This window comes from Pseudovirgaria hyperparasitica, assembly GCF_010093815.1.
Source record: "Pseudovirgaria hyperparasitica strain CBS 121739 unplaced genomic scaffold EJ05scaffold_2, whole genome shotgun sequence".
NCBI classification, from domain to species: Eukaryota; Fungi; Ascomycota; class Dothideomycetes; order Acrospermales; family Acrospermaceae; genus Pseudovirgaria; species Pseudovirgaria hyperparasitica.
Window position 1 is genome coordinate 2,155,699 of NW_022985550.1, and position 27,551 is coordinate 2,183,249.

Consider the following 27,551-nt stretch of genomic DNA (forward strand, 5'->3'; position numbering starts at 1 on the left):
CAATCCTGCTCATCTTTAGTTCTACTCATATCGATATTTATCAAGTGCTCCTTGTCCCCAAATTCACACCTTGCCGATGCAGTGGTGACCTTGGACGAATCTCAAAACCTAGGCGCATTTCAATCATGCGCAATGACTGTCGAGACGCTATCTTCGAATGTCGTTAACTACCTGGTGTGGAGGTATCTGCAGGAGGCCGGTAAGTCGCATATTACACGGCTGTCGGTGCAATCACTGACAATCTTCGAGGCTTTGGATCTGCCGCGGTGCACTTGCAGAAAGAATGGGTCCGCGACCCTCAAGAGCTTCCGTTCGCGAGTAACGTCAAGAAGAATGCTATGGTCGAGCTCTTGCAGGATGGGCTATACCTCAATCATCTTGAAGCTGGGGTCAAAGGAGTCAGTCATGGCCTTCCTGTGGCGATCGAGGACGCTAACTCCTTCAGTCTCACTCATCCCCACGGTTTGGAGATGATCACGGCAGCCAATACTCGATTCATCGTAGCGGAGGTCCTGTACTGAGGGCCGAGGATGACTACAATGACATACCCCATGAGACCAATGGTACATTACACGATAATGGGTCAAAGAAAGGGCCAAGGCGGAAGAAGAAGAGTAGTGGGCCGGAACGTTTGAATGGCGACGCGATGGAGATCGAGCCCAATGGTGTGCATTCACCTTCGCGTGGAGAATCAGAGGCTCTGGTCTCTGATGTCGAATCCCCAAATGTTGAAGAGGTACAAACCACAACCTTAGTCCAAGGAAGGAGTCTGGATGTTCAGACGGAAAAGATTGCAGAACTCGCTCCAAGCACCATAATCACCAGTGTTGACAAGCCAGGGTCTATCATCAATCACGTCATGTGGGGCCACGACAATGACACTGATAGAGACGTTCTGTTGGTTGCAGGCGACTCTTTACTTCGATTCTACGATGTTCCCACCTCCCAGACTCTACAGTCCACAGCGGGCGAACTCCGCAACGTAGACTATCCACTACCCTTCAACAGTTTCGATGTGTCAGCGTTTGCTTGGAAAGGACCTAGTGAACCTGGTTGCGCTGCATTCGCAACACAGGAGCGTATTACCAACGAAATGAGCGAGTCTATGTCTGATTATAAGTTGAGCCTGATTGAAGGGAACGAGTACCGCATGATCTCTTCTCTCGGTGGGATGATATTCCAAATCACTTGGAATCAAGCAAGTCAGCTTCTGCTGACTATTTCTGGTAATGATGTCGCTGGTTTGATTCGCATTTGGAAGCAGGACTTCTCATACGTGTCATATGCAACTGATCAGCCTCTTTTGGATTGTCAATGGTTGTTTGACACACGGTTCGTTGTGTGTGGTGAAAAATTCCTGAGCATTCTCGAACTGGATGCTCTTTCAAGCGAGATCAGGGTCTTGAAAAACTTTGATACCGGCAGGGACTGGGATAGAGTCTGTTTTGATCCGATTTGCAGATTTATCGCTTGCAAATCTCTTGACGGCGACGCTGTCGCTCTCGCACACCTTGAAGACGCAACACTGCGAATTCAAACTTTCGACGTCGCACCTGTCACCGATATTGCATTCCAGCCTATCCCGAATCCAGCTTCACATACTGCAGAATCTGCGCGTCTACTTGCGGCATCATTTCACCATGGGTACATCCAAGTATGGAACGTAAAGGAAGGCTTCGATCACGTGTACCGAGTCGAGCTTGAGGATCGACCAGTAGGCGCCATAGCATTTTCTCCGGACGGTTTTCTCCTTGCTGCTGCTGGTATGGACACTGTGTCTATATGGCAAGCTGAACACGGAGGAACGCCAAAAGCTCAATGGCATGGTTCTGAAGAAGAACACTGGGCTATGCCTGGTAGCGACAAAGATGCGCAAGACCCTCTGCACCGGCTTGCGTGGGACGCGGACAGCAAGCGTTTGGCGTTCGCCCTGGGGAATCAGGTATGTGTTGCGTGCATTAATACCACCTGATATGCCCAGTTAACTTGTCTATAGTTCGCTCTCATTAACTTCCAGAGGTGAGAAGGTCGCAAATATAGCGTTCAATCGCCGTTTTGTGCACTCGATGCAACAACTGAGATAAACGAGCTCCACTTTGGCCAGTAGTGCTGCGAACAGGACGCCCTAACCACGGTGGATCCAACATTTGCTGCCTGTAGATGTATCGCACACAGCAGATGAATCGGGGTCGTCGGTACTATTCTGACGAATCGTCTCCAAATGCGCCAGTAACAGACTCCGCCAGGTCGCTTCGACATCCATGGATATACAGGGTCAATAAGTCACAATTCGACGCCATTGACGCCGCCAGTTGTCCAACAGGCTCTTGAACTGCCGTAAAGAGAAGATAGACTAATCCGAGGCCTTCGTTTAAAGTGGGTGCGTGGTGGGGCGAGTGGATACGATATGCCGCAGCGGAGCCTGGGGGGCGCTTACCAAGCCAAATGAAGCAGTCAAACCTTGCTTGCAAGTACAAATTAGCTTGACATCGACATCATGAACCGACTACCTCCGACCTACAGCTCCAGAAGAGATAGGAATAGGAATCTCAGGTCCGCTAGGTCGTGAGCGCCTAGCTTCCGTATGTGTCTCGCTCTGCAAGACATTGCCATCCAAAGTGGATCATGTCTCAGTAGGTGATCCACATTAGCATGCCGGCTCCACAGGCGATCGAATACGACAGTCTGGGTATGGTTTAGCATAGAAGGACTGCTAGAAGTGGCGCTAGATAAATGTCCTTTCACTGTATCAAACCAAAGTTGTATCGTACTTCTTTATTTCGTCAATTCTTCTAGATCTACCTATTCTATTCAAATGTCTGTTGCTCCTCGTCCCGCGTTCGCAGAGGTGGTGAGAGTAAGCGAGAGATTAAAGACTCCGCACCTCGACTCAAATGGTAATACTGTTCAGCCTGATACTCCAAATGGCGGACTATCCTACCACTTGTGTGATGCCCCCGTTGAGAACTTCAGACCAGTCAAGGTCCTTGTGATAGGAGCTGGCTACTCAGGAATTTTGTGTGGAATAAGGATTCCCGAGAGGATCCGCAATGTCGATGTGGCAATCTATGATAAGAATAGCGGTATCGGTGGTGCGTGGTACGAGAACAGGTGCGACGTATCCCAAGAATGACGTCGTAGCATAGCTCATTTTACGCCAGATATCCCGGATGTGCGTGCGATGTACCTTGTATGATCACACTCTCCTTTACGAGCAGCGCATACTGATGAGGTAACAGCACACTCGTACCAATACTCATTCGAGCCAAACCCAGAGTGGACCTCGTTATACGCGCCGGCCAACGAGATACGGCAGTACCTTACGCGCACTGCTAAGAAATACGGTGTAGATCGATTTATCAAGTTGAATCACAAAGTCACGAGATGCCGATACAATGGCGACACTGGAAAGTGGCACCTCACCATTGTCAATTTACTTTCGGGTCAGATCTCTGAAGATGTAGGAGACATCTTAATAAGTGGAAGAGGCAACCTGAATAGTATATCTTGGCCCAAGATCAAGGGCCTAGAGACTTTCAAAGGCGAATTAATGCATTCCGCTAGTTGGAACGTAAAGTACGTGGTCAAAAAAAATCAAGCTTTTTTTGTGCTTATTGACAAGTACTATAGCTACGATTTTACAGCGAAGCGGATAGGAGTCATCGGATCTGGCAGTTCCGCAATTCAAATCATTCCTCAGTTGCAAAAAGTGCCCGGCGCTCGTCTATCATGCTTCATTCGAAGTCCCACGTGGATTAGTCCTCCATTCGGACAGCAGCTTTGGGACACACTGGGCATGAAAGGAACTGAAAGTGAGCATAATGCCATGAACGCAAACTAGATCAAACCCTGATATCAAAGCAGTACCTGAAGAACTCCGAGAAACTCTCAAGATGGATCCTGCCGAATATCTCAAGTTTCGCCTACGTATTGAAGAGTACGGCAACTCAATCCACGGATCTACGTTTAGAGGTTCTCCACAGCAGACGGCATCGCAAGCAGATTTCGAGGCCTATATGAAGTCTAAGCTTGCTGATAGACCAGATATATTAAACACTCTACGTCCGTCCTTTTCACCGGGCTGTCGCCGCCTAACCCCCGGTCCAGGGTTTTTGGAAGCACTAACCGAACCCAATGTTCAGGTCATCAAGGACGAGATTCGTGAGATTGAATTCAACGGTATCCGTACCGCAGACGGCACTTTGCATCGCATGGACGCCTTAGTGTGTGCCACGGGCTTCGACACCGGAGCTGCGCCACCGTTCCCGGTTGAAGGTGAAGGAGGCACACTTCTGCAAGCAAAATGGAAAGATCGGCCGACAAACTACCTCTCTGTCGCTGTGGATGAGTTCCCAAACCATTTCATGATGCTTGGTCCGAACGCTGCTATTGGCTCTGGATCTTTGACTATGATGATTGAAGGAGCGAATGATTACATTGTCAAATGCATCCGTAAGATCCAGAAAGAAAATATAAAGTCTATGGTGGTAAAGGCGGCACGAGTCCGCGACTTTACTGCGTACGTTGATGCGTATTTCGAGAAGACGGTCTACACAGAGGAATGCCGCAGTTGGTACAAGAAGAATGGCAAAGTGGTGGGCCTATGGCCTGGAAGTACGTTGCACTGCCTTGAGTCATTACGATCTCCACGCTGGGAGGATTTCGAGTACGAGTACATTGGAGAGTCTCGCGGCGTAGAGGTCAATAGGATGGCGTGGCTGGGAAATGGATGGAGTGAAAGGCAGCTGGAGAAGAAAGATCTCGCGTGGTATCTATATCCCGAGTTTCAGGAAGTGCCAGCTCCTGGAAAGCCAGAGGAGTCAGAGAGGTATAGGATACGCCCGTTCTCGCATTGATAATCAAGAGAGCCAATTATACAGGCTCTCGAGAGTTTGATAGAATGGATCAGGAACTCGTTGTCATACTCTGTCCTAATTAGTGGCTGGTAGACCGGCCACCGACTTCGGCAAGGTCGGCTTTTGAACTGACGCCATTGAATGGTGGGGCCGGCAGCTTCACCTGCATTGAAGATGAAGCTTGAATAATCACACACAATCTTCTGGTCCCCCGCAATGGTTCTGGCCTGAAGATCATGATTGTTACCTCCAATTGTTGTTTACGACGTACTTTCTTCGCCCTTACTACCAACTGTCCTCCTCGATCGCTGGCGAAACAGCAGACGCTCTCCATCCGACGGCGAGCGCTTTCGTGTAGTATGACTCGATCGGATCCATTCAAGCCCGCAGCGCGCGTTGCTGGTCAGCGACAAGATGTTTGGTGAGACAATTATTATCTCCCGCTAGCCTAGAGACTCATGTTTTCCTCCTCGCAGGACTATTGTAAACGAGGCGGCGGCGGCGGCACCTGAACACCTTCAGCCTGTCGTGAACATGGGGCAGGGCTTCTTTGGCTACAACCCACCAGACTTCGTCCTTGATGCGGCGAAATCTGCTCTAGATAGAGTCGAATGTAATCAATACTCGCCCACAAAAGGCCGACCCAGGTTAAAGAAAGCGCTTGCCGATGCATACTCGCCTTTTTATGGAAGGAAGCTTGATCCCGAGAAAGAAATCACAATCACAACAGGAGCCAATGAAGGTACACTAGATAATTATATACCGAGTACACCGGAGTGAACTAACACATGACCGAAGGAATGCTAAGTGCCTTCATGGCATTCATAGAAAAGGACGACGAGGTCATTGTTTTCGAGCCTTTCTTTGACCAATATGTCAGTAATATCGAAATGCCAGGAGGCAAGGTTGTCTATGTGCCTATGCACCCACCTCTACAGGGCGCAATGAAGACGACATCGGCTGCAGAGTGGTCGATAGATATGAAAGAGTTGGAGAGTGCGATTACCCCAAAGACGAGGATGATAGTTTTGAACACGCCTCACAATCCTATCGGGAAAGTGTTTTCAAAGGCTGAACTGCAAGCTATCGGTGATCTCTGCGTGAAGCATCAGATCATCATATTATCAGACGAAGTCTACGACACTTTATACTACGTCCCCTTCACCCGAATCGCGACACTGTCTCCAGAAATTGCGAAACTTACTATGACTGTTGGCTCAGGCGGAAAGAACTTCTACGCAACTGGCTGGCGCGTGGGCTGGCTTATCGGGCCAGAACATTTGATAAAATACGTTAGTGCTGCGCACACTCGGATTTGCTATAGCAGCGTCAGTCCGCTACAAGAAGCTACCGCAATTGGTTTCGAAGAGGCTGAGAAGCATGACTTTTGGAACAAGTCAAAGAAGGAGATGCAAGGCAAGATGAAGAAATTCAACACCATTTGGGATGAATTAGGACTTCCAGTAAGTGTCAGGTCCTGTCAGAACGCAATGGTATACGATCACTCACACCTGTCACAGTACTCTGATCCAGAGGGTGGATATTTCGTCCTGGTTAATATGGCCAAGGTTCAATTGCCCGAGGATTATGTGTTCCCGGATATCGTAGCTGACCGCCCGCGCGACTTCAAGTTATGCTGGTACCTCATCAAGGAGCTGGGCGTGGCTGCGATACCACCGACTGAGTTTTTCACCCCTGAGAATGCTCACATTGTCGAAGACTGGTTGAGATTCGCTGTCTGCAAGAATGACGATATCCTAGAGTCAGCCCAAGATAGATTGAGGAAAGGTCTTAAACAGTATATCAAATAGAAGTTTGGAACTAATGCATAGCCTGGCACAACAGGCAGCAGTTAAATCCGCTGTCCCGACTATTGTGTTGCTATCATTATGTGTAGTGTCTGTTTGCATCATAGGTCACGTTGTATTTACAGCACTAGGATGCGGATGAACCGTGTACATCAAACGACAAGAAGACCGCCCGGTACCCTATGCGATGCCAACCTCATGCAAAATGCAATGCACCAATGCACCAGGTCCCCAAACCGAGCCAACGCCACGCATGCAGACATATTACAACCCTCACAATCCTAAGAATACAAGCATACCACCACCGCCGAAACTCGCTATAGCAATTCCGATTCCTAGCGTGGCCCACGTCCAGAGACTATTCTTTGCGTCCATGCCGATTTTGACTGCCGCACTGTCAGTCTGCTCCGGCAACGGCTCGACGCCTAACCCACCACTTCCGCCGCCGCCACCTGTCCCGCTCGCACCCGGCACCGCAGTCAGTTCCGCTTCGAAGTGCTCGGCTTCGAACACAATTTCCTCGCTGGCGAAGTAGGTCTCGGTGCCGAACTGCACGAGGCCGATGTAGGTTTCGTACGGAATCAGGCCGTATCGGGGGAGGGCGTGGATGAGCGGCGTAACGTCGCCGGTGAAGGACGTGACGATTGTGGGCGAGACCCAGGAGTATACGGTCTGGCCGTTCGAGTTTGAGCCGTTGTACAGCGTGCTGTGTATTGCCATGTCAGTTCAACACGGGAGTAACAAAGAGTGTAAGTCAGGAACAACGCACAAATCGACGCCTTCGAGGGTCATATCGAGGATGCCGTTCGCGTCGGCGGCGAAGCCGATGGGCTGGCTGGCATCGCCCAGACGCGCAAACCAGATCATGATCTCGTACATCTGCTGGCTGGGCTGGGCGCTGCGGTCGCGGTCGGCGTCGCAGAAGAGGTCCATGACGACGTTGGCCTGGGTGCCGATGCCGGCGAGGGCGTCGGCGTTGGGTTGGGTGTTTGGGTCTTTGCTGGCGCTGCTGTCGAGGCTGCGCGGGGCCATGCTCCATGCGAGGGAGACGCTGAGGGATTGTAGCTCGGAGATCTGGATGGGGAGGGTGTCGGATTCGTATTGGAGGCGTGGGTACGCGTGGACGCGTGGAGGCGCGGAGAGCCAGTGCCAGATGGCGGAGAAGGCTGGTGGTGAGGAATCGGGGACCTTGTACAAGTCAGCTTTGCATACGCATCCATAGTGACCGACTTTTCCGCCATTTTTCACACTACATGTTTATGATGAACAGTATTCATAGTACAATTGTTCGTGAGGCCGTATTGATATGCATTAATTATTTCTCTCTATCTATAAGATACTATTTAATCTAAATTATTCCGCCGGCTGCTGTGAAAAGGGGAGGGGGGTATCCAGCTCAAAAGGCTTCCAAGTTATAAAAAAAAAGCAACAAAAGAAAACCAAAAAAAAAAAACCACCAAAGTTCAAATCTTGCCCGCCCACAGCAAGAACCGGTGAGCGAGGAAGAGATTGAAAGCAGTCAAGACGAGTAGCGGAATGGTATCATACCAGTGCAGCCTATGCCCCAGCGTCTGATACACGATACCAGCAACCGTCAATCCCACAATCGTCGTGTTCCACACCCACGCCACAATCCGCATCTCACGGAACTCATTGCTCTTGTGCACCTTGCTGTCGCCCGACGCCACCCACGTCAAGCCACGGCCGAGGATACGCTTCTTGATCGCGGCGGCGTACGCGTACATCTGGATCTGCTGGATGAACTGCACGTTGAAGCCGTACTCGGCCTTGGCCCAGGCGCGGATGATGATCAGGCCGTAGAGCACCGAGGGCACGGCAAAGGCCAAGTTGTAGTAGCGCACGTATTCGGGCCGGATCCAGATGAGGAGCATACCGGGGAGGGGCGCCATGAAGATGGAGAGGACGACGGCGGAGTAGTAGAGGAGACCGCAGAGGAAGCAGATCTTTTGCATGCGGTTGAGCGGCGATTTCCAGAATTCGGGGTTGGTTACGAGGGTGGTTGAGCCCTGTGCGGATGGATGTTAGTGGACTGTTACATATTTGGATCGGAAAGAAGTGTGCTGGGAGAACGTACCATGGCCCATCTCATCTGCTGGCTGAAGTACGCGCGCGGTGTATCAGGACAGACACCACAAGCCAGACAAAGCGGCAGATAGCGCAGCTTCCACCCACGACACATCGCATAGAAACCCGTGTGCACATCCTCCGAGAACCCAATCTCAGCCGTTCCACCGACCTCGACAAGCGACTCACGGCGATAGATAGCATTGCTGCCTACACACACCGACGCACCCCATTTATTCCGATTCGTCTGCACAACACGGTAGAACACCTCCTGAATCGCACCCGCACCCTGCTCAACCCACGACTGATCCGTCGTGGTGCGGAAAAACTGCGGCGTCTGCACAATACACGTATCCGGGTTGGCGAGATGCTCCGGCATAATCTCGAGCAGGAAGTCCGGACGAGGGCAGAAATCGGCGTCAAAGATGGAGAAGAAGGGCGCTTCGGTGCGGGCAAAGGCGTAGCGGAGGTTACCTGCTTTCTTCAGGTGCGGGCGGTTGTCGCGGACGATGTAGTTGTAGCCGAATTTTGTGGCGAGGGCCTTGACGTTGTCGTCGGCGCCGTCGTCGAGGACCCAGACTTTGATCTTGCCTTCGGGGTACTGCAGGGCGCTGACGTGGTTCCAGGTGTTTTCGAGGATGACCATGGGCTCCTTGCAGACGGGGAGGTAGATGTCGATGTCGGGGGCGGTGACGGGGTCGATGGGGTTCTCGGCCAGGATCTTGTTGTGCTCTTCCATGTTGAACTCGCCTCCACAGACTGAGGTCAGGTAGGAGACGATCATGTAGAGCTGGAGGAAAGCGACGAATGCACCAAACCAGTAGAAAGCAACCGATGAGAGGACGAACAGCCACATACCAGCAGAAAGACTGCAGAACGCCAACACACCGATTCCATGCAGACCGAGACGGTTTGTCTTGAGATATAGGACTTTCTCGGCGTCGGTTGGTGCTGTGGGCAAGACGAGCGGCGGCGACTCCGTAGGGCAGTATACACGTCTATACCACGCCTTGAAGCGAGGCCAGTAGTTGCCCTTAGTCTGTGCCGGTGTAGCAACTTCATCTACCGTGACTGCTGCGCCGGCGGACGCACTCTCGGGGTCTTCAATATCGATGGGTCCCTCTTGTTGATGCGGAGTCGAGCCAGGCACAACTGGAGCAGGGCCTGCTGACGGAGCCACCAAGGCCTTCGGACGGGCGGTGTCTGCGAACCAGTCATGATGGTCGGACTCTGTGCTTGTTGCGGCGGCAGCAGCGGCAGCAGTTGCGTTCAGCTGGGAGGAAGAAATAGAGCGTCTTAATGAAGCGCGAGCCGCCTTGTCAGAGTTCTCATTGTTGGTATCGCTTGCGGTGATACTCCAGCGTCGACTGACTGGGCGGCCGACAAGAGCTTCATCCTGTCCTGGCACCTGGCTTTCGTCGACTGAGTCGGGGCGAGAGACGGCACGGCTGGATGTATTGACTGAGTTGTCGTCTGCGCTGGATTCGGTGGGCGTTGCGTTCTGGCCCGAAGCTCGCTTTATTTGGTCCAATCGTATGCGTACCAGGCGGGGGTCAGCGGGGAAGTAGCTGTTATTTTGAGTGACTGAGCCATCTAGCGGGGTGTTGATGTCCTATTCCTCAGATTAGCTTCATATCGCGGAAGGCATTCATGTTGTGAAGGTGAAGTTTGAGTATAGGTGAAGTGCTAAGAGGTGCGGTAGGCCACTACCATATGCGCAATGAACTTCAGTACAGGAATCCAACTTACAGATTGGCTTTCATAGGCTGAAGAGCGAGATCCAGCTTGATCATGGGTAAGGTCCGGCGTTGCGTCGAAAGAGCGAACACTGTTTGTGCCACTATCACCACTATTGCTGCGAGCCTCCTGAGGAACCTTGGGGACCTTGTTCTCACGTCCCCCCTTCAGAAGTGTTTGGACTCTAGCAGCCAGAGGGGCAGCAGTCTGTCCAATAGTCCCACTGTTATCCTCGATATTCTGCTTGCCGGGTTGAACAACATTGTCGCCAAGAGAAACTTGTTGGATCTCGTCAGCAACAGCTGAACTGTCGATTGGCGCGGGCATTGCCTTATTCTCCGTGACACGGGGGGGGCTACGAAAGACCCGAAGCGAGGAGATATTTCTGAAGTGAAGGCTTTGTTGTTCAATCGAAGAAACAACTAGAGCAATGCTGGGAAGAAAGAAAGTCCAACCAGCTAGACGACGGGGCGTGAGGGCGAGTCTAATATCCCGTGGGGCTGTTGTGGCTATCACGAATGGACAGAACTTTCCATGCACGCGCTTTTTGAACAGCCTGTCCCACGCCAGGCCAGGGCGGAAACGCCGCACAATCTTCGAGGCCCCAAGTGAAGTCTAGCACCCAGGAGACCGCGATTCTCTCTCTCTAACACATACCTCCCCCAAAGGCTGGATCTGTCAGTATGCATAAAACGCCACCATCCAGCAGGGATTGAGGCTACGGAATGAGAAAGCGTGCATGGTATGGGCAGCAAGCACATGTGCCGCATTGGGGACACCGGCGCGATGCGATCCACAACAACAATCCGACTTTGGGGAGGGAGACACATGCTGGCCTGGCTCAATTAGCTACCGAGACCGGGTGGTGGAAACAACAACACATGTCGAAACAGGGGGCTGAAGCTTTTCTCACGGGGCTGCAGTACCGCTCAGTAGAAAAAAAAAATAAGTCATTGCCGATCTGGGTCGCGGGCGGTCCGCCGTGTTCGATACCTTTTCGGTCCGATAATTAGTCTGGCGCCAACCACAGGCACCGAAGCGAGTTGCCGCCCTAGGGGGGTCCTCTGGCCCACCGCGGAACCAAATCTAGACCTGGGACTGCTGACTAGCAGCCTTTGCACGCACGACAAGCCTTCTGCCTCAGCTGGAGGTTTTGTGCGGATCGTGTTCATCACGGCTAACGCTGCGCATATCTCTTGGCAATCACAACGCGGTTGGGAGACAAGCTCGCCCCAAGGTTCTTCGTCTGGCAAATCAATTTTCGTGGAGATGAAAGGGGAATGCCGCTGCCCAGAGATAAAACGTCAACAAGCAAAAGTCTGGCTCTGACAATCGTCTTGGCTTTGTCGATAGACCCTGCAGCATCGCCCTCTCGTACACCGCTCCAGCCCAGGGCCTCGACAACGAATTTTTTTGGAGCAAGAAAGTAGTCAGGCGGGATGCGTGTTTGTTTGACGTGTCACAACACCTCGACAACAACGTAGCCGGAGGAAGTGACTCAGCTACCGTGGTATTGGTCGGAGATTACTCTGAACCGTACGGGAGGAGAGTGGGAGAGTGGGCATGCTGTCGAACTTGTGGCGCTTAGGGGGTTATACTTGAGGAAGATAACCCCATCTTTCGGGCCGCGCTATGCCCGATAAAGCCAGCAGTCAATGGTTAAGAGACGGGTGTGTCCTGTATGATACCCCACCTAGCTCACGTAGAAACAGTCATGACCGGGCGTACCCACAGGGCCACGAACCTTAAACGGACCATGGACAGTTCACTCACCACAAAGGGGGCGTGTCTATCACGATTAATCGAGTGAACTATCTGAGAATCTGCAAACGCAATAAAAGTCATAGGAATTGATTCGCTCTCTATACAACAGTCCATAAAGAACGGCACGCCAAAGGGTACCATTAGTCCTCCTAGTTAGTCTAATACGTGCGCTATGGTATAATCAATCAATCAACCCCTAATATCGCTCAATACTCTTCTTCACCCAGGTGTCCACCCAATACTCTGCCCACCGCGCGCTCTAGCAATTAAGGCAGAAAAACAAAACAAAACAAACCCCCCAAAAAATGATCTACCGCCGCCGTTCTCGTGTCCCCATACACCCAACACTCTCCACCCTAAACCCCAGCCCTTCAAGAGGCCCCGTCTCCACCACCCCCCTAGCGTCGAACACCCAGCGCGGTAGTTCCATAGCAGGCGCGATCTTCTCCCACTGAACCTGCGCCGTGGAAGCATGCTTTGCCGCGCCAGTCTGCTGTCCTCGCGCACACTCGCCGCACCCAGCATCACACTCGGGCTCCACCGCAAACGCCTGCGGCATCTGCTTCGCGGCCCAGCGCTTCGCGGGCGTGAGCTGGCTCTGGATATGTGCGAAGCGTGACAGCGCGTCCTGCAGCTTTGCGGATCCGGCCTCGACGTTGAGACTGGCTTCGGGCAGGGGAGGATAGCGGAATTGATCCCACTCGGTGAGGATGAGGACGGCGGACGTGCCCTCGCAGGCCTCGTAGGGGTCTGCGTATGCGCGGATGGCGGTGCAGGAGGGTAGGTAGGCGCGCATTTCGGACTCGATGTCTGCGGGGGCGCAGCCGGGGTCGTAGATAGAGATTTCGGTGGGGCCTTCGGCGGCGAGTTGCTGGATGACGGGGATGGCGAGGGATTCGCGGGTGTCGCCGGTGTTCTTCTTGAAAGCGTAGCCGAAGACGGTGACGCGTTTGCCGAAGAGGGAGCCGTTGAGGGAGTGCATGACGCGGTGGACGAAGCGGTTGCCTTGCCATTCGTTCATGGCCACGACGCTCTTCCAGTAGGCGGCGACTTCGGGCAGGTCGAGCGATTCGGCGAGGTAGGAGAGGCTGAGGATGTCCTTCTTGAAGCAGGATCCGCCGAATCCGAGGCCGGATCCGAGGAATTTGGAGCCTATTCGCGGGTCTTGGCCGACTGCTTTGGAGATGTCTTTGATGTTTGCCCCTGTCTTCTCGCAGATGGCGCTGATGGAGTTGATGCTACTAATCCGCTGCGCAAGCATAGCGTTGGCAACCAGTTTCGCGAGTTCGGAAGACCAGGTATGGACATGTAGAATGGCTGATTCTGGCACCCAGCTGTAGACAGACGCCAGTCGCTTTGCTGCTGCAAGACCAGCGCTTGAAGTGCTCGAGCCGATAAGCACACGTGATGGATGTAGTAAATCTGAAATTGCCGTTCCTTCTGCCAAAAATTCAGGATTTGACAAGATCTCAAACGGTACGCCCGGTCGGTAAATGGATAACTGGCATATGTCAGCTCAACTGTGTTTCTGTTGTCAATGAACGGACGTACAATTTCTTGCAAAACTTCTGCCGTCCGACACGGCACTGTGCTTTTCTCCACAATGATCGATCCGGGCTTGGCTACACGAGCAATAGAACGCATCACCGACTCGAAAATCGCAGTGTTGGTTGCGGATCCTGCGCCTATGCCGCGCATCTTCGTTGGTGTATTCACGCTCAGGAACACAATATCTGCTTCCGCGATACTTTGGTCGCAGTCTGTAGAGAAGAACAGGTTTGGCGCGCGGCCTTGGATGGCATTTTGGCCGTGAGTATTGATACTTGACGTGCCGTCCCGGGCAACTCGCACAACATCGTACAGTCCAGGCTCGTGAATCGGAAGGTGCTTTGAATTCCACCTCCGGATCCTCGTGGCGTCTTTGTCGACTACTGTTACTTTGATGTTGGGATTTGCGAGAGCTACTACGGCTGCTGTAGGTCCGCCTGGAAACGTAATTTAGTATCAATCAGTAAGTATACAGAGAACGAGACTGCCTTACCAACATAGCCGGCTCCCACGAAGCATACTTTAGATACTTGATTCACTTCATTTTGACCAGCGGCCAAGGAGTCTTGATTTCTTGTGACTGTAGTCGAGGGTCCGTCACCATCAGACAGCGAGGAAACACTCGACGTCCGAGATAGAATGGGAGAAAAGAACGGCGAGGTATTCTGAGAATGCTCCGAAGGAGTAGAAACAGCCGACATGGTTGGTTGGTGCGAATCCAAAGAGCCTCGTCGCAACGACAGAGCGGATAACACTACGCTTTGAAGCGACGACACTGTTCTTCTGGTATCTGGACAAAAAAATCACTTTAAAGATGTATCGAACTGTGCATACAAAAAACGCTTGATCGAACCTCCGTCATTCTCTGTGCATAGTTTGGGACCCATCGCCCTTCATAAACTCCGCCCGCCGTTGGACGCGGCGGAAGGGCACTCTAGAAAGACGCCAGATTGAAAAGCCATCAAAACAGCCTACCGACACATGCCGCCAAACACACAAAAACCCATAGGGACACACACACCAGCCAAGGCCAGGCGGAAGTTGCCAAAAACGCAGCTGCGTGTATGGCGTCACAAGCTGAAGTCTGGCGTTTTGAACAAAAAAGTCTGGGCCTTAGCGAAATGAATGAATGCCGAGCACTAGCCACCAATGCAAGATTGCTAAGTATCAAGTCTCCCCCCCCCCCTGATCCCAATCTGGACGATTCCGTTTTGGGCCGACGACTCGCTTAGAGATGCAGGCATGGATAAACTATGCAGATCCACGTGGGATGGCGCCTCGGAGTAAGTCCACTACCGAATGCGGACACGCCCACCACTGCGCGGCGCTGTATGGGCAGGGCTGCGATCAATTATCGCTCAACCATGAGAACCTGACTGTACCTGACATGTGTCCGTCTTCATGCAGCTGCGTGGCGTGGCACATAACACTCCAACAACCCGCACGCACGCACTGCATGCACTGCATCTTAGTCATTCGCCGCATCGGGAGTACCGAAAAGTGCCAGGATCTGCTCTGCTCTGCTCTGATCTGACAACAAATGTGACAAGGCTGTTCGAACACGGAGGGTGGGTGGCTAGAACCCGCTCCTTTGGGTTCCCCCCAACAAGACCCGAAAGCGGGAGATCTGCGGCGATCTGACCTTGTCGCGCTCGTGTTGTGATATTGGCTTCGATGGGACACGGCAGGACAAGCACGCAAGCACGCAAGCACGCAAGCACGCAAGCAAGCAATCAATCAATCAATTTCAAGATAATACATGTCTTTTTTATCTTCAGCTGAAAGAAGGGCCTCTCCTCCTCTGCGCTTTGCCGCACTATGTAGTGATGATCTATGTCACGGTCCAGGCGTCAACTCTGAACGTAGTAAGATCGCGATAGGCGTGCACAAGCTCTTCGTTTGTGTTTCGGTCTGGAACGTGCATCACTGAACTCGTGACAAGGCAACGAGTCTTGGAATGTTTGGGGCATGGGGAACTTTTCTCGTTGAAGTTGATAGAAGAGATGTTCTCGTGTCTGTCTGTCTGTCTGTCTATCTATCTGTCTATCTATCTATCTGTCCGTCTGTCCACATGAGTCAGTAGCCAATGCCATGCATTGAATACATAATTGTCATGTCAAAAACCAAACTTACATCCATCTGGCCATGATTTTCCCGTCCAAGCTGCGATCAGCTGTGTGTAATTAATCGGCTTCTCAAGATCTCCGATTGCTGCATCACTGATTCCTGTTCCGTCGGTGACTTCAAAGTGTCGGGCGACATACCGGCCCGCTGGTATGCCTCTACGGCTCTGATCCTACGGGTGGATACCAGACAGTGGGTCTAGATAGCACAGGACAGGTGTAATCACATCGACTAAGAATGTCACACTTCTCAGTGGTGCATAACTGGTCATAGATCTTATTGATTGGTACATGCTTCACGAAACCCGGCTGAGTGAAATCGTAGTACTGGAAAGCCTACTAACCCCAAGGTCCACATCCCATTTAATTGATACTTATCATGCAAGGTTCGTCATAGCCTCTGCCGAACGATGTAGATCTGGACTCTAATCGGCGCTAGTAATCAGACAGAGAAGCGAGTGTCTATTTGATAAGCGTGAAAGATGCGTACAGTATAGATAGGCTCAAGCTGCGAGCCCTAACAGCCAAGGCCATTGGGGCATAGGCGACGCAATGACAGTAAGCATCTCTGTCAGGTATGGCTGTGTCAGTTTAACCCAGTGCTGTACCAGCCTAGTGAGACCCGGCTTGCCAAGGAAACCATCCCTACAGTAGTAACTTAGGTCTTTGCGAAATGTCAACTGAGTTGTGCTTATCGGTCGCGTCTTGCCGTGCATGAAGTTCCTTCTTTCGCGCCCGAAATCTTGCATCTCGTAGTCGCACAAGGGTGAAGTTAACATGTGGAATGCTATCATACTTGCGAGCATTTCCATATGCTTATGTGTTTCGCCGACAGGTATACTATCTGGAAAGATGAGGCCATGGAATACGAGCTTATCGACAGTTTCGAGCCAGTGCAGTCTCTGTACAATGTCCAAACCGTACGGAGTAGAGTAATATTCGCCGATCAGTCTATATTCGCTGCAAGCCGGTACTCTGAGGTGAAATATGTTTTTCTTGAACGAGCTGTGTATGAGTGGCTTGATCTCATCTTGTAGCTCGTGATTCATCAAGTAAATCAGACCAGTCTTGTCTGATGCGACCTTGACAGCGGCACGCTTGACGTCGATTGGTAGGTCCCTAGCTTCGCAGTCGACAGGAGCGAACACTTCCGCGTAAATGTAATTACGTAGTTCTCCCGGAAGATCCATGAGTCGGAATTTACAAGGAACCTCGACGATGACACGTTGCAGTCCCGGTGTACGCATAAGAGGCGAGAGAGGGTTTTCGTCACCCACCAAGGAGAGAGTTTTGTTACTGTCATACTCTGCGGTATGGAACGCTACTTGTCCTGAGGTGTTTTGACGCGTTACGACCGGGGGACTGGATTCTTTTATTCTCTGTGGATACGGTTCCTCGTCATCAGAACTCTCGTCATCTAACCTATCGTCAGTCTCGTATCCCGCTGAGAAGCTAAATATCCAAAGTCTATCCTTTGTCCTGTCAAACTTGTGACGCCGGCCTGCTTCATCCAGGTTTTTTTGATTTCCGACCGAGCGAGCAGTATCACGGCTGGTGTCATTTGTGTGGAGTTCCGACTGTATATCCGCATTGTCCTGTGACGTGTCTGGTGATCGATCGGACGCCGAGGTTCCGTAGGAGGCTTCCATAGGGACAACTTCTGCAGACGAAATGTCAGTGTTGACTCAACCTCGCCTGAGAGGAAGGTTGAAGTATCTGTATCAGTAATGGTGCAATCTGACAAGCGTCTAGGCACTTTGTCCTGCGCTATTTTACTTCGAGGAATATAGAGGACAACGTTCGAAATGAGGCTGGCCGGGCAATATACAGGGCAACTGGGCAGGAATGTTGGCATGGTGAGTCAGTGAAGCAGGTTTCGCTTCCTATCGATCGCGCCTGTCCAAGGGTGGCGAACAGTGTGTGCATTGTGATGGGCGTGATTCACCACACATTCAATTCATTTTCGTGCGACCTCTTCCCCTTCTTGCACCAGCTACGCTCGCACCTCGGCCAGAGGTTCCCTTGCCTCTGCTCTTAGCACCAGTGCTTGCTTGTCCTGGTCGGCCTTCTTTCACCCTCAGGTCTTCAACGAATCTATGCAGAAGAGACTCAAGCCCTTCGTTACGGCGGGCGAGCAAGAGGACGTCCGTTGTGTTGACCGTACTACGCCCAGCGTGTCTAGAACACACAAAAGTCAGTCCTTGCGTGCTGCACAGTGAAAGACTTGGGCTTACTTTGCGAAGGTCTCGAGATCTTTCGACGCGTTTGCTGAGGCATGTTGTTAGTATCACAGCAGTCTTTTGAGGCTGTCGTGGAAAACTGCTGCCTAAGCGAATATAGCGTACCTATCTGCGCCCAGACGAGCTCTGTCAAGGCGCCGATGAACTGTGGTGTGGCATTGAAGTTCTGTCGGAGGCATTCTTCGTCCACGAATTGACCAATGTGATACCAGAGGGCTGCTTTCAAGCGCTACGTATGCGTATGTAAGCTTAATGAAAAAATTCAGGTAGATATGCGTCTTACCTCTTCGGTAGCAGGATCAAGATCCGCCATTTCTGCGACTAGGGGGAGTGTCAATCAGAGTCCAGAGGTGATGTCGCAATGCCGCATGTGAGCGATGCCTGCGTGAATGCGGGGAGCACGCAGGAGGAAGACGCGCTATTTTGCAGGTACGCGTTGATAGCATCACGAGATCACGTGCATATGTCCAACGTCACCTCCTCTCCTTCTCCAGCTCTGCACATCCCATATACATTAGGTACTAATATTGTTAGTAACAAACATTCTCTAGTGCAAATATTCAGATTCTACTGTATCGTTCAGTAATAATTTCTTCATGAGGGTTGAAATTCGAGCGGACAGGCCTCAGCCAATAGGCGCACAGCTAATTCCGTCCACGTAAGTATCACGGTGCTCAAACTTGTTCCCGGAATCCTGATAAAATGAGCGTCGATACGCACGCACATGGCGTTTCAGAACGATTTCACCTGATACGATGAGTCAGAACAAAGGTTCCGCTCTCAGAGTCTTTGATCAGTAGTATCGGATGCATTTCAAGTCTATGAAGTGAATGATAAACACTGAAAAATGAACGACGAGAAGAATCATTCCTTTCAGTCCATTCTCTCGTTATCTTCCCCAGCATTAGTCCGCCTATCGAAAGGGCCTTCCGGCACCATTGACAAAACAGCCCAAGCTCGTCGAGCCGAGCCAATCATGCATTCAGGATTAACCATTCCACCCCCAGACTTCTCCAAAGTTGCCTCTGATCTCCGTGGTGAGCACCGCGATGATCACAGCACCATGTTGTCTGGCATTGAGATGGCCTATGAGAGTGCTGGTATTGACAAGCTAGAGGTCTGAAGTTGGTCTATCCCTGGCAAGTGTGTCGGTCAATATGTTGTCGACACCTTGATGGATGGTGTGGTCTGTATCAGTCAGCGCACAAAATACTCTATTTGCAAAATTTGTTCCATCGCTGGAGTGAGCATCCCGTTTGTGAGTAGGTACAACAAGATCCAAAATGGTAAAAGCGAAGACGAGAGCGAGCACAAAGAAGGCAGCGGCGGCACAGGTTGTCAAAGTGCCCCCTAAAGCCCTCCCGGTCACTCTCCTATCAGGCTTCCTGGTGATTATACACTGTCCAGAAGCAGGATATCGTCGTACTGATCAGGACTTTTAGGGAAGTGGAAAAACCACCCTTCTTCAGCATATCCTGCGTAGCGAGCATGGTCTCCGCATCGCCGTCATCGTGAACGATATTGGAGCCATCAACGTCGACGCATCTCTTATCAAACAGACTCACCATCTCACCCGTACAGAAGAGAAGGTCGTAGCGCTCCAGAATGGCTGCATCTGCTGCACGCTTCGTGGCGATCTCCTCGAGGAACTCGTCCGTCTCGCCGAGCTGCAGTCTTTCGACTACATCATCATCGAGAGCAGCGGCATCAGCGAACCTGAGCAAGTCGCCGAGACATTCGACGCTCGCCTCGCTGAAACGATGAACGAGATGGGCGAAGGACCAGAAGGTCTCGACGAGGCCATGATGAAAGTCCTTGAGCAACTGTAAGTCCTCCTGACCAAGAATATCAGACAAAAACATCAAAGCTCACTCGTCCCAGCAAACAAGCCGGCGGCCTCGAGAAATTCGCCCGCCTCGACACCACCGTCACCGTCATCGACGCCTTCACAATCTACCACGATTTTGAGACCACAGACCTCCTCTCCAGCCGCCGCGACGACGTGGTGCCCGAAGACGAGCGCACCGTCTCCGACCTGCTCGTCGACCAGATCGAATTCGCCGACGTCATCATCCTCAACAAGACCGATCTCGTGTCCCCGTCCACGCTGGAATCCATGCTCACGCTGATCAGAAAGCTCAACCACCGCGCCAAGATCATCACCTCCAAGTACAGCAAAATCGACGTCAAGGAGATTGTCAACACCGGCATGTTCAACCTCGAGCGCGCCCAGACCGGCTATGGCTGGCTGCAGGACCTGCACGAGATGACGCTGCGCGAAGTCAACGGCCGCAAGGCCATAGCACCCAAGCCCGAGACGGAAGAGTACAACGTGCGCAACTTTGTCTACACACGCCGCCGGCCCTTCCACCCTCTGCGGCTGTTCCAACTGCTGCACGACAAGTTCATCCTGCAGCTCGAGCACGGTGACGACGAAGAGGACGACGACGAGGCCATGGACGAAGACGAAGAGGAAGAAGAAGACGAAGACGACGAAATGGCCGACGCCGACGCTCACTCCTCGGACGCGTCGCCCGACGGCTCAGCTACATCTGGCGACCCGGTCGAGTACCCCGAGGTGCCCGAAAACGACGTCGTGCTTGCGAACAAGAAGGCCCATCCGTTGTTTGCGCGCCTGTTCCGCTCCAAGGGCGAGTTTCACCTTGCCACGCGGCACCACCGCGCCGGTGAGTGGTCGCAGGCAGGTGCCATGCTCACCCTGTCTGGAGGCCGGCCATGGTTCTGCACGATCCCGTCCAGCGAGTACGTTACTGGCAACGCGGAGATTGACGCGTTGGTCGAGCACGATATTGCTGCCGGTGGAGAATGGGGCGACCGAAGACAGGAGATCGTGTTCATCGGAGAGGCGCTGAATATCAAGGGTATTGAGGCAGTGCTAGACGAATGTCTGTTGACGGACAAGGAGATGTCGGTCTGGGAATCGATCATGAGGGACAAGGGACTGACTGTAGAAGGGAAGATGGATGCGTTGGCAGATGCTTTCGATGACGGATTTCCAGAGTGGCCGGAGGAGGAAGAGGAGGGCCATGAAGGACATGGACATGGGCCTGGAGAGCATGGCCTGAAGAGGCCGACTCATCGTATTACAAAGGATGGCGTTGTGAGGTGAGATGAATGGCACGTAGAATATTCGTTAGCGCCGCCGCATGGCGAAAAAGTTCAATGAGTAATATCGTTTCATGTCACATATCAGGCTCATGTGAACCCAGAGTCTACTATGCACAAGTCTAGCAGGCCGAGCAGGTGTTGATCTTGTGCGGAAGATGTGTGTATACTGGAGCTCTATGAAGACTAGATGCGCTTGGCATTCAGTCAGTCCCGATGCAACGGCCACTAGAGCTTGACGTCGATGGTAGCGATAGCAAGTACGTGCGAAGTTCTCAATGAAGTAAGACGATATTGCGTTCCTCGGGTACATTTCTTATGACAGGCTAGCTGGACTATGGACTCTGCCAAGCAGCCCACGATGAATCCTGGCGAGGAGTGTGTCCTGGCGTTGGCTTGGGACTGTACAGGAGCGCAGGAGAATATTCCGACCATCACTCGGTACGAGTAGTAAGCGATTGGAGCCAACAACCTACGGACGGGTCCTCACCAAGCACCTTGGCAGCATGGGTTGAGTGCCATCAGTCATTATGATGGTGACGACGAGTACATGGCGGAGACGCTAGACAAGACGTTGAAACTCAACGCTAGAATTTGGAAAGGATGACAAGGCCGATCGTAGCCCCGACCAAGTCTACTACCGGGCTGCAGCTGGACCGAACATGGTCGCGATACAGTGGTTGGTTCTTGGTACTTGGTCAAGTGATTGTTATCAGTCCGAGGATATAACGGTGGTGGATTATTAGTATGAGCCAGTATTGACCAAGACTCCAAGATCACAGTCAGGCCGTTTCAATCGATATGGGAGTTAGTGCAGGCTGGGCAGCCGTTACTGTAACTGCGGTGTGATGAGAGGCCTGGTAAGCGGTAAAGGTGGACTTGGAACGGACCACGAGTACGATGTTGCACAGTTCCAAGTTGCTATTGAGTACGTACTGGCACCCGCCTGCATCACTGAAGCTTTCCAGTCAACGTGTCTGCTGTGTTGTAGGAATTTAGAGTGCGCTGGTGGCACTTCTGACCGGAAACAGATGTTGGTGCGTAGGATGCAACATTGCTGAAATGCAAAGCGATTGGCGTGACGTTGACTTCCTGATGATGAAGATGATGAAGATGAGAATGTATCAGCATCTTAGATTGTGATGCAAGCAAGACGATTGGTGTTGATGGTGGAGAAGACATGAGGTTGAGCGGAAAGCAACGGAAGGCTTGGCAGACTGGCTGGAGCTGGCGGCGAATCGCAAGGTCCTCGAATATTCTTACTCACGTGGAACAGAGGACAGCACACACATAGTCATGGCAATACGGCGTTGCTGGGCAATTACAAGGTCCAAGACCACGGAGGAGTTAGGCGGGATAGCAACGATACGTCGGATACGATAAGCGCCCGAGTGTGCAGAATGTGCCAAGACAGGCATGGAGTTGCCTGACAACGCCCGGACGACGTTGTTGTGTGGTGGACATGGATGGCGATTCGATTGGCGAGGAGCGGAGGGGCCCAGCGGAAGATGTCTGTCCACATGTACCTAGCCTGCGATGTGGTAGATGCATAACCGTCGTGTCCAGCAAGCGCATAGATGGCATGGAACAATGGAAGCAAGGCAGACAAATGAATAAGACAATCAACTTGGAAACAACAATCACTTCCAAGCCTTGGAACTGCCATGGATATATAGGTGGAATCCAGCAAGGCAAGGTCAAATGGAAATGCCGTGAATTAATTGCCAAGGACGAGTGTGCTGCTGCGCCCGAAAAGCCCACTGTTGAGGTCCAGGATTCGGGGGCGCAGGATTGGTGGATGACTGGGCGGAAGACGGTTACTGTTACTGGAGCGTACATAAGTACCGTGTAGTAGTTATTGCCCCAGGCACAAAGCAATCAAATCGACATCGATCTGACTCTCAACGTCTTCACGCGCGCCCAAAGACACAACCACGCAGGCGGCTCGATGGGGATTCGGGGGGGGGTTTTGCAGGCGCAGATGTAGGCGCAGGCGCAAGTGCAGGTGCAGCAGGGTGCCGGTGCAGTCCCAGGAGAGAGGGGAGGCAGCGGAATCTGGGCTGGGCTGGGCTGGGCGGAAGGGCACATTTAGGGCTGCTTGTACCCAATCCTCCCCCCCAAGAACATTCCCCAAAGGCCACCAAAGCCCCCCAAAGCCCCCCAAAGCCAGCGCTCTTGTTTGCCTGCCTACCCCCCCGAAAAAGAAGAGAGACACCAGGACCAGGCGCGCCCTGTGCCCCCCCAAGTTGCACCACAAATCGGCGTTACAGCCAAGCCCGCAGCGTGGTCCATGGTCTTCTTGGCGCTGCCACCTCTTCCATCCTGCCCGCCCGTCTCCATCTCCCCCCTCAAATTCCCGGCCGCCGTCTCTCCAATACTCAACCGGCTCTATTGACTGGGACAGACTATTATTATTACCCTCTCATCAATACGCAGGGTCGAATGGCATTCTCTCCCCGGCCCACTGTAAAATAGTCATTATCGCATTCTGGAACCGTCTCGTAGGGCGCGATGCGCGATTGTCGACACCAGCACCCACGGCTGCCCATATAGCTAGCTATACAGTATACTGTACCTAATTACACCACGCCATCCTCAGCCTCCTTAAAAATGGCCAAGAGCTTGGGACGCCTCAGAGTAATTACACAGACTACTTCACCGCCTTATCCGTCTTCGTCAGCGCATGGCCGTGGGCAATGGGCAGTCGTTTGCGTTCTGTTCCAAGGCGGAGGCGTCCTGAGCTCCTGGTTGCAGGCGCAGAGATGCCGTGCCTCGCCCAGTACAAGGGCGGTCTAATTGGCCCGCCAAGTCACTTGGCATCTTCTTCCTTCAAACTTGTCCCCGTCGCCAAGCTCCTCCCAAGCAACAGCTGCTTTGATCATGTCCTCCCCAGCTTCTTGTCCTTTCTTGACCTCGTCTGCCGCGTGAGAAATGCTTCTTTCCGCTCCTCCTATATACATACCATGGCCATTCGTCCGCCAGCCTGCCTCGTGAGAAGCCAGAGCCTTCCTCCCAAACAGACTTGATATCATTTCCCCCCCTTTGGAAAGGAAACCACCTCACACAACACCACGAGAGAGTCTCGATAACCACTTTCACCATGCCCGCCTATCCGAACTCCCCTCCAACCGCATACTTTCCACCCTACAGCACCTCGCCAAAGAAGCCGTCACAGCCCATGTCCCAGATCTACCATCAACAAGCATACAGTCCTCTCCAACCCTCCTCGAACCGCTCCTCGTACCACCACCCGTCCCCCCAGAGTCCGCATACACTCCCAAGCCTCACCTCGTCCTCATTCAGTCATCATGACAGCGTCGTATCCTATCCAAAGTCACTCATGGACTCGTACGCCCCAAGTACCCGCTCAATCGTCTCCTACTCGCTGAAGCACGATACTCGCAAGGGCTCTCTGGCAACCGCAAACGCCTCCGAGCTCGAGAAAGCCTCCAGCGTCGACGAGCCTACCTATCCACCATCTGCTCTATCTCGCGATCCGGAGAAGAAGCGTGTACACTCACCCTCATCTCCTCGCCACTCCACTGTCCGCGCCTCATATCAACATCATGCCAGCGATCGGGGACTCGCAGGCACAGAAGACGATGCTGATCTGCCCGTGGATCTTCAGGCTAAGGCCTTTTCCATCCTCGTACGTTCACACATGCCTCCTTGTACAGACATACAAACAAACAACTAACGAAACTAGCTCTACCTCTCCACCCTCAACCCGCTCCTCTCCATCCTCATCACCATCTGGACCATCCTCGCCCTCCTCCTCAGCCCCGTCCTCATCCCGCTACGCATCGCCTCCTTCGAAACCCTCACCTACCCGCCTCTCCGCCTGCAGCTCCAACTCATCTACTCCTCGCATACCACCACCACCAACAACAAAAACGACATCCACACCCGCCCTGCAATGCTCATCCTCATTAACCTCCTCTCCCCCCTCCTCGCATTCGCCCTCGCAGCCGCATCCTGGACAACAACCCTCTTCTGGTTCTTCAGCGCCGTCCTGGGTGATCCAGCCGGTAAGGACGGGCATAACGACGGCAAGGCCGCTGTGCTCTGGCTGCGTGCCAAGTGGGAGCGGTGGCTGAGGCGGGGCTTGGTCGAGCGGCGGAGTCCGTATCAGCATGTTTGACATGGATTTTTGGTCTTCGGGTGGGGAGTCAAGAAGTATGCGTGAGCGAGCGAGCGATGCATTTGAATACTGGGTTTTTTTACATGGGCAATTTTGGATGTAGCATGGCGTCTGGTTGATATCACGGCTACGGCTGTGTGTGCATTTTTCTCGGTGTTTTTTTTTGGTATGGGGAATCTTTGCTGTAACGAAGTCTGTTATGGATGCATGTGTATATGTGTGTGTGAATAGACAAAGGGGGCAGGCATCTGGAGTGGAAACATCATGGTCATTTCGTCACGCATGAATGGGATGGACATGTGACGCATGTTCTGTAATACTAAAGAAATAATGGGGGACCGGCAATGAGGTATATCATGCAAGGCTTGAAACGAATATGGAAATACGTATTATGACATCTACTACTACTCTGACGGTGTTCACGTGACTTTTATAGTGAAGGTCAGTAGTAGTTTCAACAACGACTCCATCTATTCATCCGCAATCTACTTTCACTTCATCTTACTTTACTTTCCTTACTTGACTTACTTCTTCCGCGCAGCGCACACTTCCGCTGCCCCGCTCGCCTTCCACGCGCCTACTATCAGCTCCACGATCCCGTCCACGCCCTTGCCGTTCTTGACCTGTGCGAAGATCGTAGGCCCGCCTTCCCTGTTTCCCCAGACATATCGTCGTCAGCACTTTTCTTCTTTTCTTTCTTTCTTCGTCACCTAACTAGCGAGAGAGCTCTCCCTCCACTTTTGAACGCATGTCATATGGATGACCAAGACAGGGCAAGGCAAGAAGATATAGGGGTAAAGGAGGGAGGGGACATAAAGTAGGACAAAAGGCAGGAAAACCACGCACCGCATCTTCCGCGCATCCCTCTCCATAACCCCCAAATCACTCCCCACGGCATCCGCAATATCCGTCTTATTCACAACCAACAAATCACTCTGCGTGATCCCTGGCCCCCCTTTGCGCGGAATCTTATCCCCACCACTAACATCAATAACATAGATGATGTAGTCCGCCAGCTCGCGACTGTAGTTTGCCGCCAGATTGTCGCCGCCGCTCTCGATGAGGAGGATGTCGGTGGCGTGTTGGCGGTGGAGGTCCTCGAGCGCGGCGAGGTTGGTGGAGATGTCCTCGCGCACGGCGGCGTGCGGGCAGCCGCCGGTTTCGATGGCGCGGATGCGCGCGGCGGGCAGGGCGGCGTGCGCGATGAGGAAGTCGCCGTCTTCGCGTGTGAAGATGTCGTTTGTCACGGCGGCGATGGAGTGGGTGTCGCGCAGGGCGAGGCAGAGTTTGAGCTGTGTTGGGCGAGGGGGGGTTAGAGTGTCAATTTGCGCGTTGCTATGTTTGCGGGAGGTAGTCTTGGGTAGTTTATGCGTACCATGAGTGCTGTGGAATATATACAGTTAGCCTTGACTATATCTCCATCAAGAGTAGAAAAGGTAATTAGGAGACCCAAAAAAGAAACTACACACCAGTCTTGCCCGAACCTACAGGTCTACAAGTTCTTTCAGTCAACAGCCGTGATTCTCTTCTGTACCCGGGCAATTTCCCAGGTCGCAGTCCTGCTTCAAACCACCTACCCGCCTATCCCAACCGTAAACGCTCTTTCCCGAAAGTTCCGTCCGTCAACAATGGGCATCTCGCGGCCTAGGTACGAGCCTGGTCCGTCCAGGATCTCGTGGCTGTGGCCGTGGTCGCCGCCACCCGCGTGGGAGTGGCCGGCGCCGTCGTGGGAGTGTGACTGGGCCATGATGTTCTTCTGGATGATTGAGGGGGTTTCAGGTGGTATGAATCGTGCTGGATTCAATCAACGGTACTGTGTACAAGTGCTGGAACGAGGGCAGTTGGGTAATTAGGGAGAAGAAGAAGAGGTTGTTGTGGAGGGGTCGAGCGAGCTACCTCCATACATTCAACCTGCCCCTCCTCTCCACCACCAAGGGTCGGACCGAATGATCGTCGTTACAGCGCAATGCCTTTAACCTGATTATGGGCTGGACTGATGATAATGCGATCTGTTAGCTGCGAGGTTACCTTGTAAACTATGGCCAAGCCCTTGAACGGTAGAACCTAGCTGCATCACGACCTAATTCATCTTCATCTGATGCAGGGTTAATCATCGTGTTAAA

The 27,551-nt window shown here is 52.5% G+C and overlaps 10 protein-coding genes across 10 annotated transcripts; 5 read left to right on the forward strand and 5 right to left on the reverse strand.

The window, feature by feature from the left end:
• Positions 1-132: 132 nt before the first annotated feature.
• EJ05DRAFT_483049 (WD40 repeat-like protein) lies at positions 133-2,023 on the forward strand (the record flags this gene model as incomplete). The annotated part of the gene is made up of 4 exons (XM_033745224.1): positions 133-199; positions 250-398; positions 446-1,942; positions 1,997-2,023. The coding sequence occupies 4 exons, from the start codon at positions 133-135 to the stop codon at positions 2,021-2,023; spliced, it is 1,740 nt and encodes a 579-aa protein (XP_033604742.1).
• Positions 2,024-2,815: 792 nt separating this feature from the next.
• On the forward strand, positions 2,816-4,856 carry EJ05DRAFT_434288 (FAD/NAD(P)-binding domain-containing protein; the record flags this gene model as incomplete). Its single annotated transcript, XM_033741649.1, has 5 exons — positions 2,816-3,111; positions 3,162-3,190; positions 3,240-3,576; positions 3,631-3,812; positions 3,865-4,856. 5 exons carry the CDS (start codon positions 2,816-2,818, stop codon positions 4,854-4,856), a joined length of 1,836 nt encoding a protein of 611 aa, XP_033604743.1.
• A 236-nt stretch (positions 4,857-5,092) lies between these two features.
• On the forward strand, positions 5,093-6,667 carry EJ05DRAFT_434217 (PLP-dependent transferase; the record flags this gene model as incomplete). The annotated part of the gene is made up of 4 exons (XM_033741642.1): positions 5,093-5,277; positions 5,333-5,598; positions 5,655-6,319; positions 6,377-6,667. The coding sequence occupies 4 exons, from the start codon at positions 5,093-5,095 to the stop codon at positions 6,665-6,667; spliced, it is 1,407 nt and encodes a 468-aa protein (XP_033604744.1).
• Positions 6,668-6,937: 270 nt separating this feature from the next.
• Positions 6,938-10,909, reverse strand: EJ05DRAFT_535527 (uncharacterized protein; the record flags this gene model as incomplete). Its single annotated transcript, XM_033749258.1, has 5 exons — positions 10,499-10,909; positions 8,760-10,361; positions 8,213-8,691; positions 7,434-7,913; positions 6,938-7,370 (listed from the first exon to the last, which is right to left on the reverse strand). The coding sequence occupies exons 1-5, from the start codon at positions 10,811-10,813 to the stop codon at positions 6,938-6,940; spliced, it is 3,309 nt and encodes a 1,102-aa protein (XP_033604745.1). The 5' UTR covers positions 10,814-10,909.
• Positions 10,910-12,560: 1,651 nt separating this feature from the next.
• EJ05DRAFT_461048 (nucleotide sugar dehydrogenase) lies at positions 12,561-14,548 on the reverse strand (the record flags this gene model as incomplete). The annotated part of the gene is made up of 3 exons (XM_033742627.1): positions 14,292-14,548; positions 13,802-14,235; positions 12,561-13,751 (listed from the first exon to the last, which is right to left on the reverse strand). Exons 1-3 carry the CDS (start codon positions 14,497-14,499, stop codon positions 12,561-12,563), a joined length of 1,833 nt encoding a protein of 610 aa, XP_033604746.1. The 5' UTR covers positions 14,500-14,548.
• A 1,656-nt stretch (positions 14,549-16,204) lies between these two features.
• Positions 16,205-17,937, reverse strand: EJ05DRAFT_204396 (uncharacterized protein). The gene is made up of 2 exons (XM_033739769.1): positions 17,651-17,937; positions 16,205-17,594 (listed from the first exon to the last, which is right to left on the reverse strand). Exons 1-2 carry the CDS (start codon positions 17,774-17,776, stop codon positions 16,425-16,427), a joined length of 1,296 nt encoding a protein of 431 aa, XP_033604747.1. The 5' UTR covers positions 17,777-17,937; the 3' UTR covers positions 16,205-16,424.
• EJ05DRAFT_204382 (uncharacterized protein) lies at positions 17,722-18,569 on the reverse strand. Its single transcript, XM_033739768.1, has 4 exons — positions 18,445-18,569; positions 18,267-18,390; positions 18,156-18,189; positions 17,722-18,099 (listed from the first exon to the last, which is right to left on the reverse strand). Exons 1-4 carry the CDS (start codon positions 18,472-18,474, stop codon positions 17,874-17,876), a joined length of 414 nt encoding a protein of 137 aa, XP_033604748.1. The 5' UTR covers positions 18,475-18,569; the 3' UTR covers positions 17,722-17,873.
• Positions 18,570-19,364: 795 nt separating this feature from the next.
• On the forward strand, positions 19,365-21,303 carry EJ05DRAFT_204414 (cobW domain-containing protein). The gene is made up of 3 exons (XM_033739770.1): positions 19,365-19,549; positions 19,604-19,986; positions 20,043-21,303. Exons 1-3 carry the CDS (start codon positions 19,445-19,447, stop codon positions 21,289-21,291), a joined length of 1,737 nt encoding a protein of 578 aa, XP_033604749.1. The 5' UTR covers positions 19,365-19,444; the 3' UTR covers positions 21,292-21,303.
• Positions 21,304-24,145: 2,842 nt separating this feature from the next.
• EJ05DRAFT_473211 (uncharacterized protein) lies at positions 24,146-25,820 on the forward strand. Its single transcript, XM_033743351.1, has 2 exons — positions 24,146-24,936; positions 24,994-25,820. The coding sequence occupies exons 1-2, from the start codon at positions 24,388-24,390 to the stop codon at positions 25,426-25,428; spliced, it is 984 nt and encodes a 327-aa protein (XP_033604750.1). The 5' UTR covers positions 24,146-24,387; the 3' UTR covers positions 25,429-25,820.
• Positions 25,811-27,519, reverse strand: EJ05DRAFT_448682 (urease accessory protein UreG). The gene is made up of 5 exons (XM_033742315.1): positions 27,006-27,519; positions 26,898-26,920; positions 26,804-26,811; positions 26,275-26,720; positions 25,811-26,079 (listed from the first exon to the last, which is right to left on the reverse strand). The coding sequence occupies exons 1-5, from the start codon at positions 27,173-27,175 to the stop codon at positions 25,953-25,955; spliced, it is 774 nt and encodes a 257-aa protein (XP_033604751.1). The 5' UTR covers positions 27,176-27,519; the 3' UTR covers positions 25,811-25,952.
• Positions 27,520-27,551: the final 32 nt, after the last annotated feature.

What these genes read in the sequence shown, in the direction of transcription:
- EJ05DRAFT_204396 (XM_033739769.1), bottom strand. Translation starts at nt 17,776, where the DNA reads ATGCCAACATTCCTGCCCAGTTGCCCTGTATATTGCCCGGCCAGCCTC. An exon ending in GACGCTTGTCAGATTGCACC is followed by an intron (nt 17,595 to 17,650) that starts ATTACTGATACA and finishes GTCAACACTGAC; the next exon opens with ATTTCGTCTGCAGAAGTTGT.
- EJ05DRAFT_204382 (XM_033739768.1), bottom strand. Translation starts at nt 18,474, where the DNA reads ATGGCGGATCTTGATCCTGCTACCGAAGAG. An exon ending in GCTCGTCTGGGCGCAGATAG is followed by an intron (nt 18,190 to 18,266) that starts GTACGCTATATT and finishes AACATGCCTCAG; the next exon opens with CAAACGCGTCGAAAGATCTC. An exon ending in GATCTCGAGACCTTCGCAAA is followed by an intron (nt 18,100 to 18,155) that starts GTAAGCCCAAGT and finishes TGTGTGTTCTAG; the next exon opens with ACACGCTGGGCGTAGTACGG.
- EJ05DRAFT_204414 (XM_033739770.1), top strand. Translation starts at nt 19,445, where the DNA reads ATGGTAAAAGCGAAGACGAGAGCGAGCACAAAGAAGGCAGCGGCGGCA. An exon ending in CTCTCCTATCAGGCTTCCTG is followed by an intron (nt 19,550 to 19,603) that starts GTGATTATACAC and finishes CAGGACTTTTAG; the next exon opens with GGAAGTGGAAAAACCACCCT. An exon ending in ATGAAAGTCCTTGAGCAACT is followed by an intron (nt 19,987 to 20,042) that starts GTAAGTCCTCCT and finishes CACTCGTCCCAG; the next exon opens with CAAACAAGCCGGCGGCCTCG.
- EJ05DRAFT_473211 (XM_033743351.1), top strand. Translation starts at nt 24,388, where the DNA reads ATGCCCGCCTATCCGAACTCCCCTCCAACCGCATACTTTCCACCCTAC. An exon ending in CTAAGGCCTTTTCCATCCTC is followed by an intron (nt 24,937 to 24,993) that starts GTACGTTCACAC and finishes TAACGAAACTAG; the next exon opens with CTCTACCTCTCCACCCTCAA.
- EJ05DRAFT_448682 (XM_033742315.1), bottom strand. Translation starts at nt 27,175, where the DNA reads ATGGCCCAGTCACACTCCCACGACGGCGCCGGCCACTCCCACGCGGGT. An exon ending in TTTACGGTTGGGATAGGCGG is followed by an intron (nt 26,921 to 27,005) that starts GTAGGTGGTTTG and finishes AAGAACTTGTAG; the next exon opens with ACCTGTAGGTTCGGGCAAGA. An exon ending in AGGGATGCGCGGAAGATGCG is followed by an intron (nt 26,080 to 26,274) that starts GTGCGTGGTTTT and finishes CTGGGGAAACAG; the next exon opens with GGAAGGCGGGCCTACGATCT.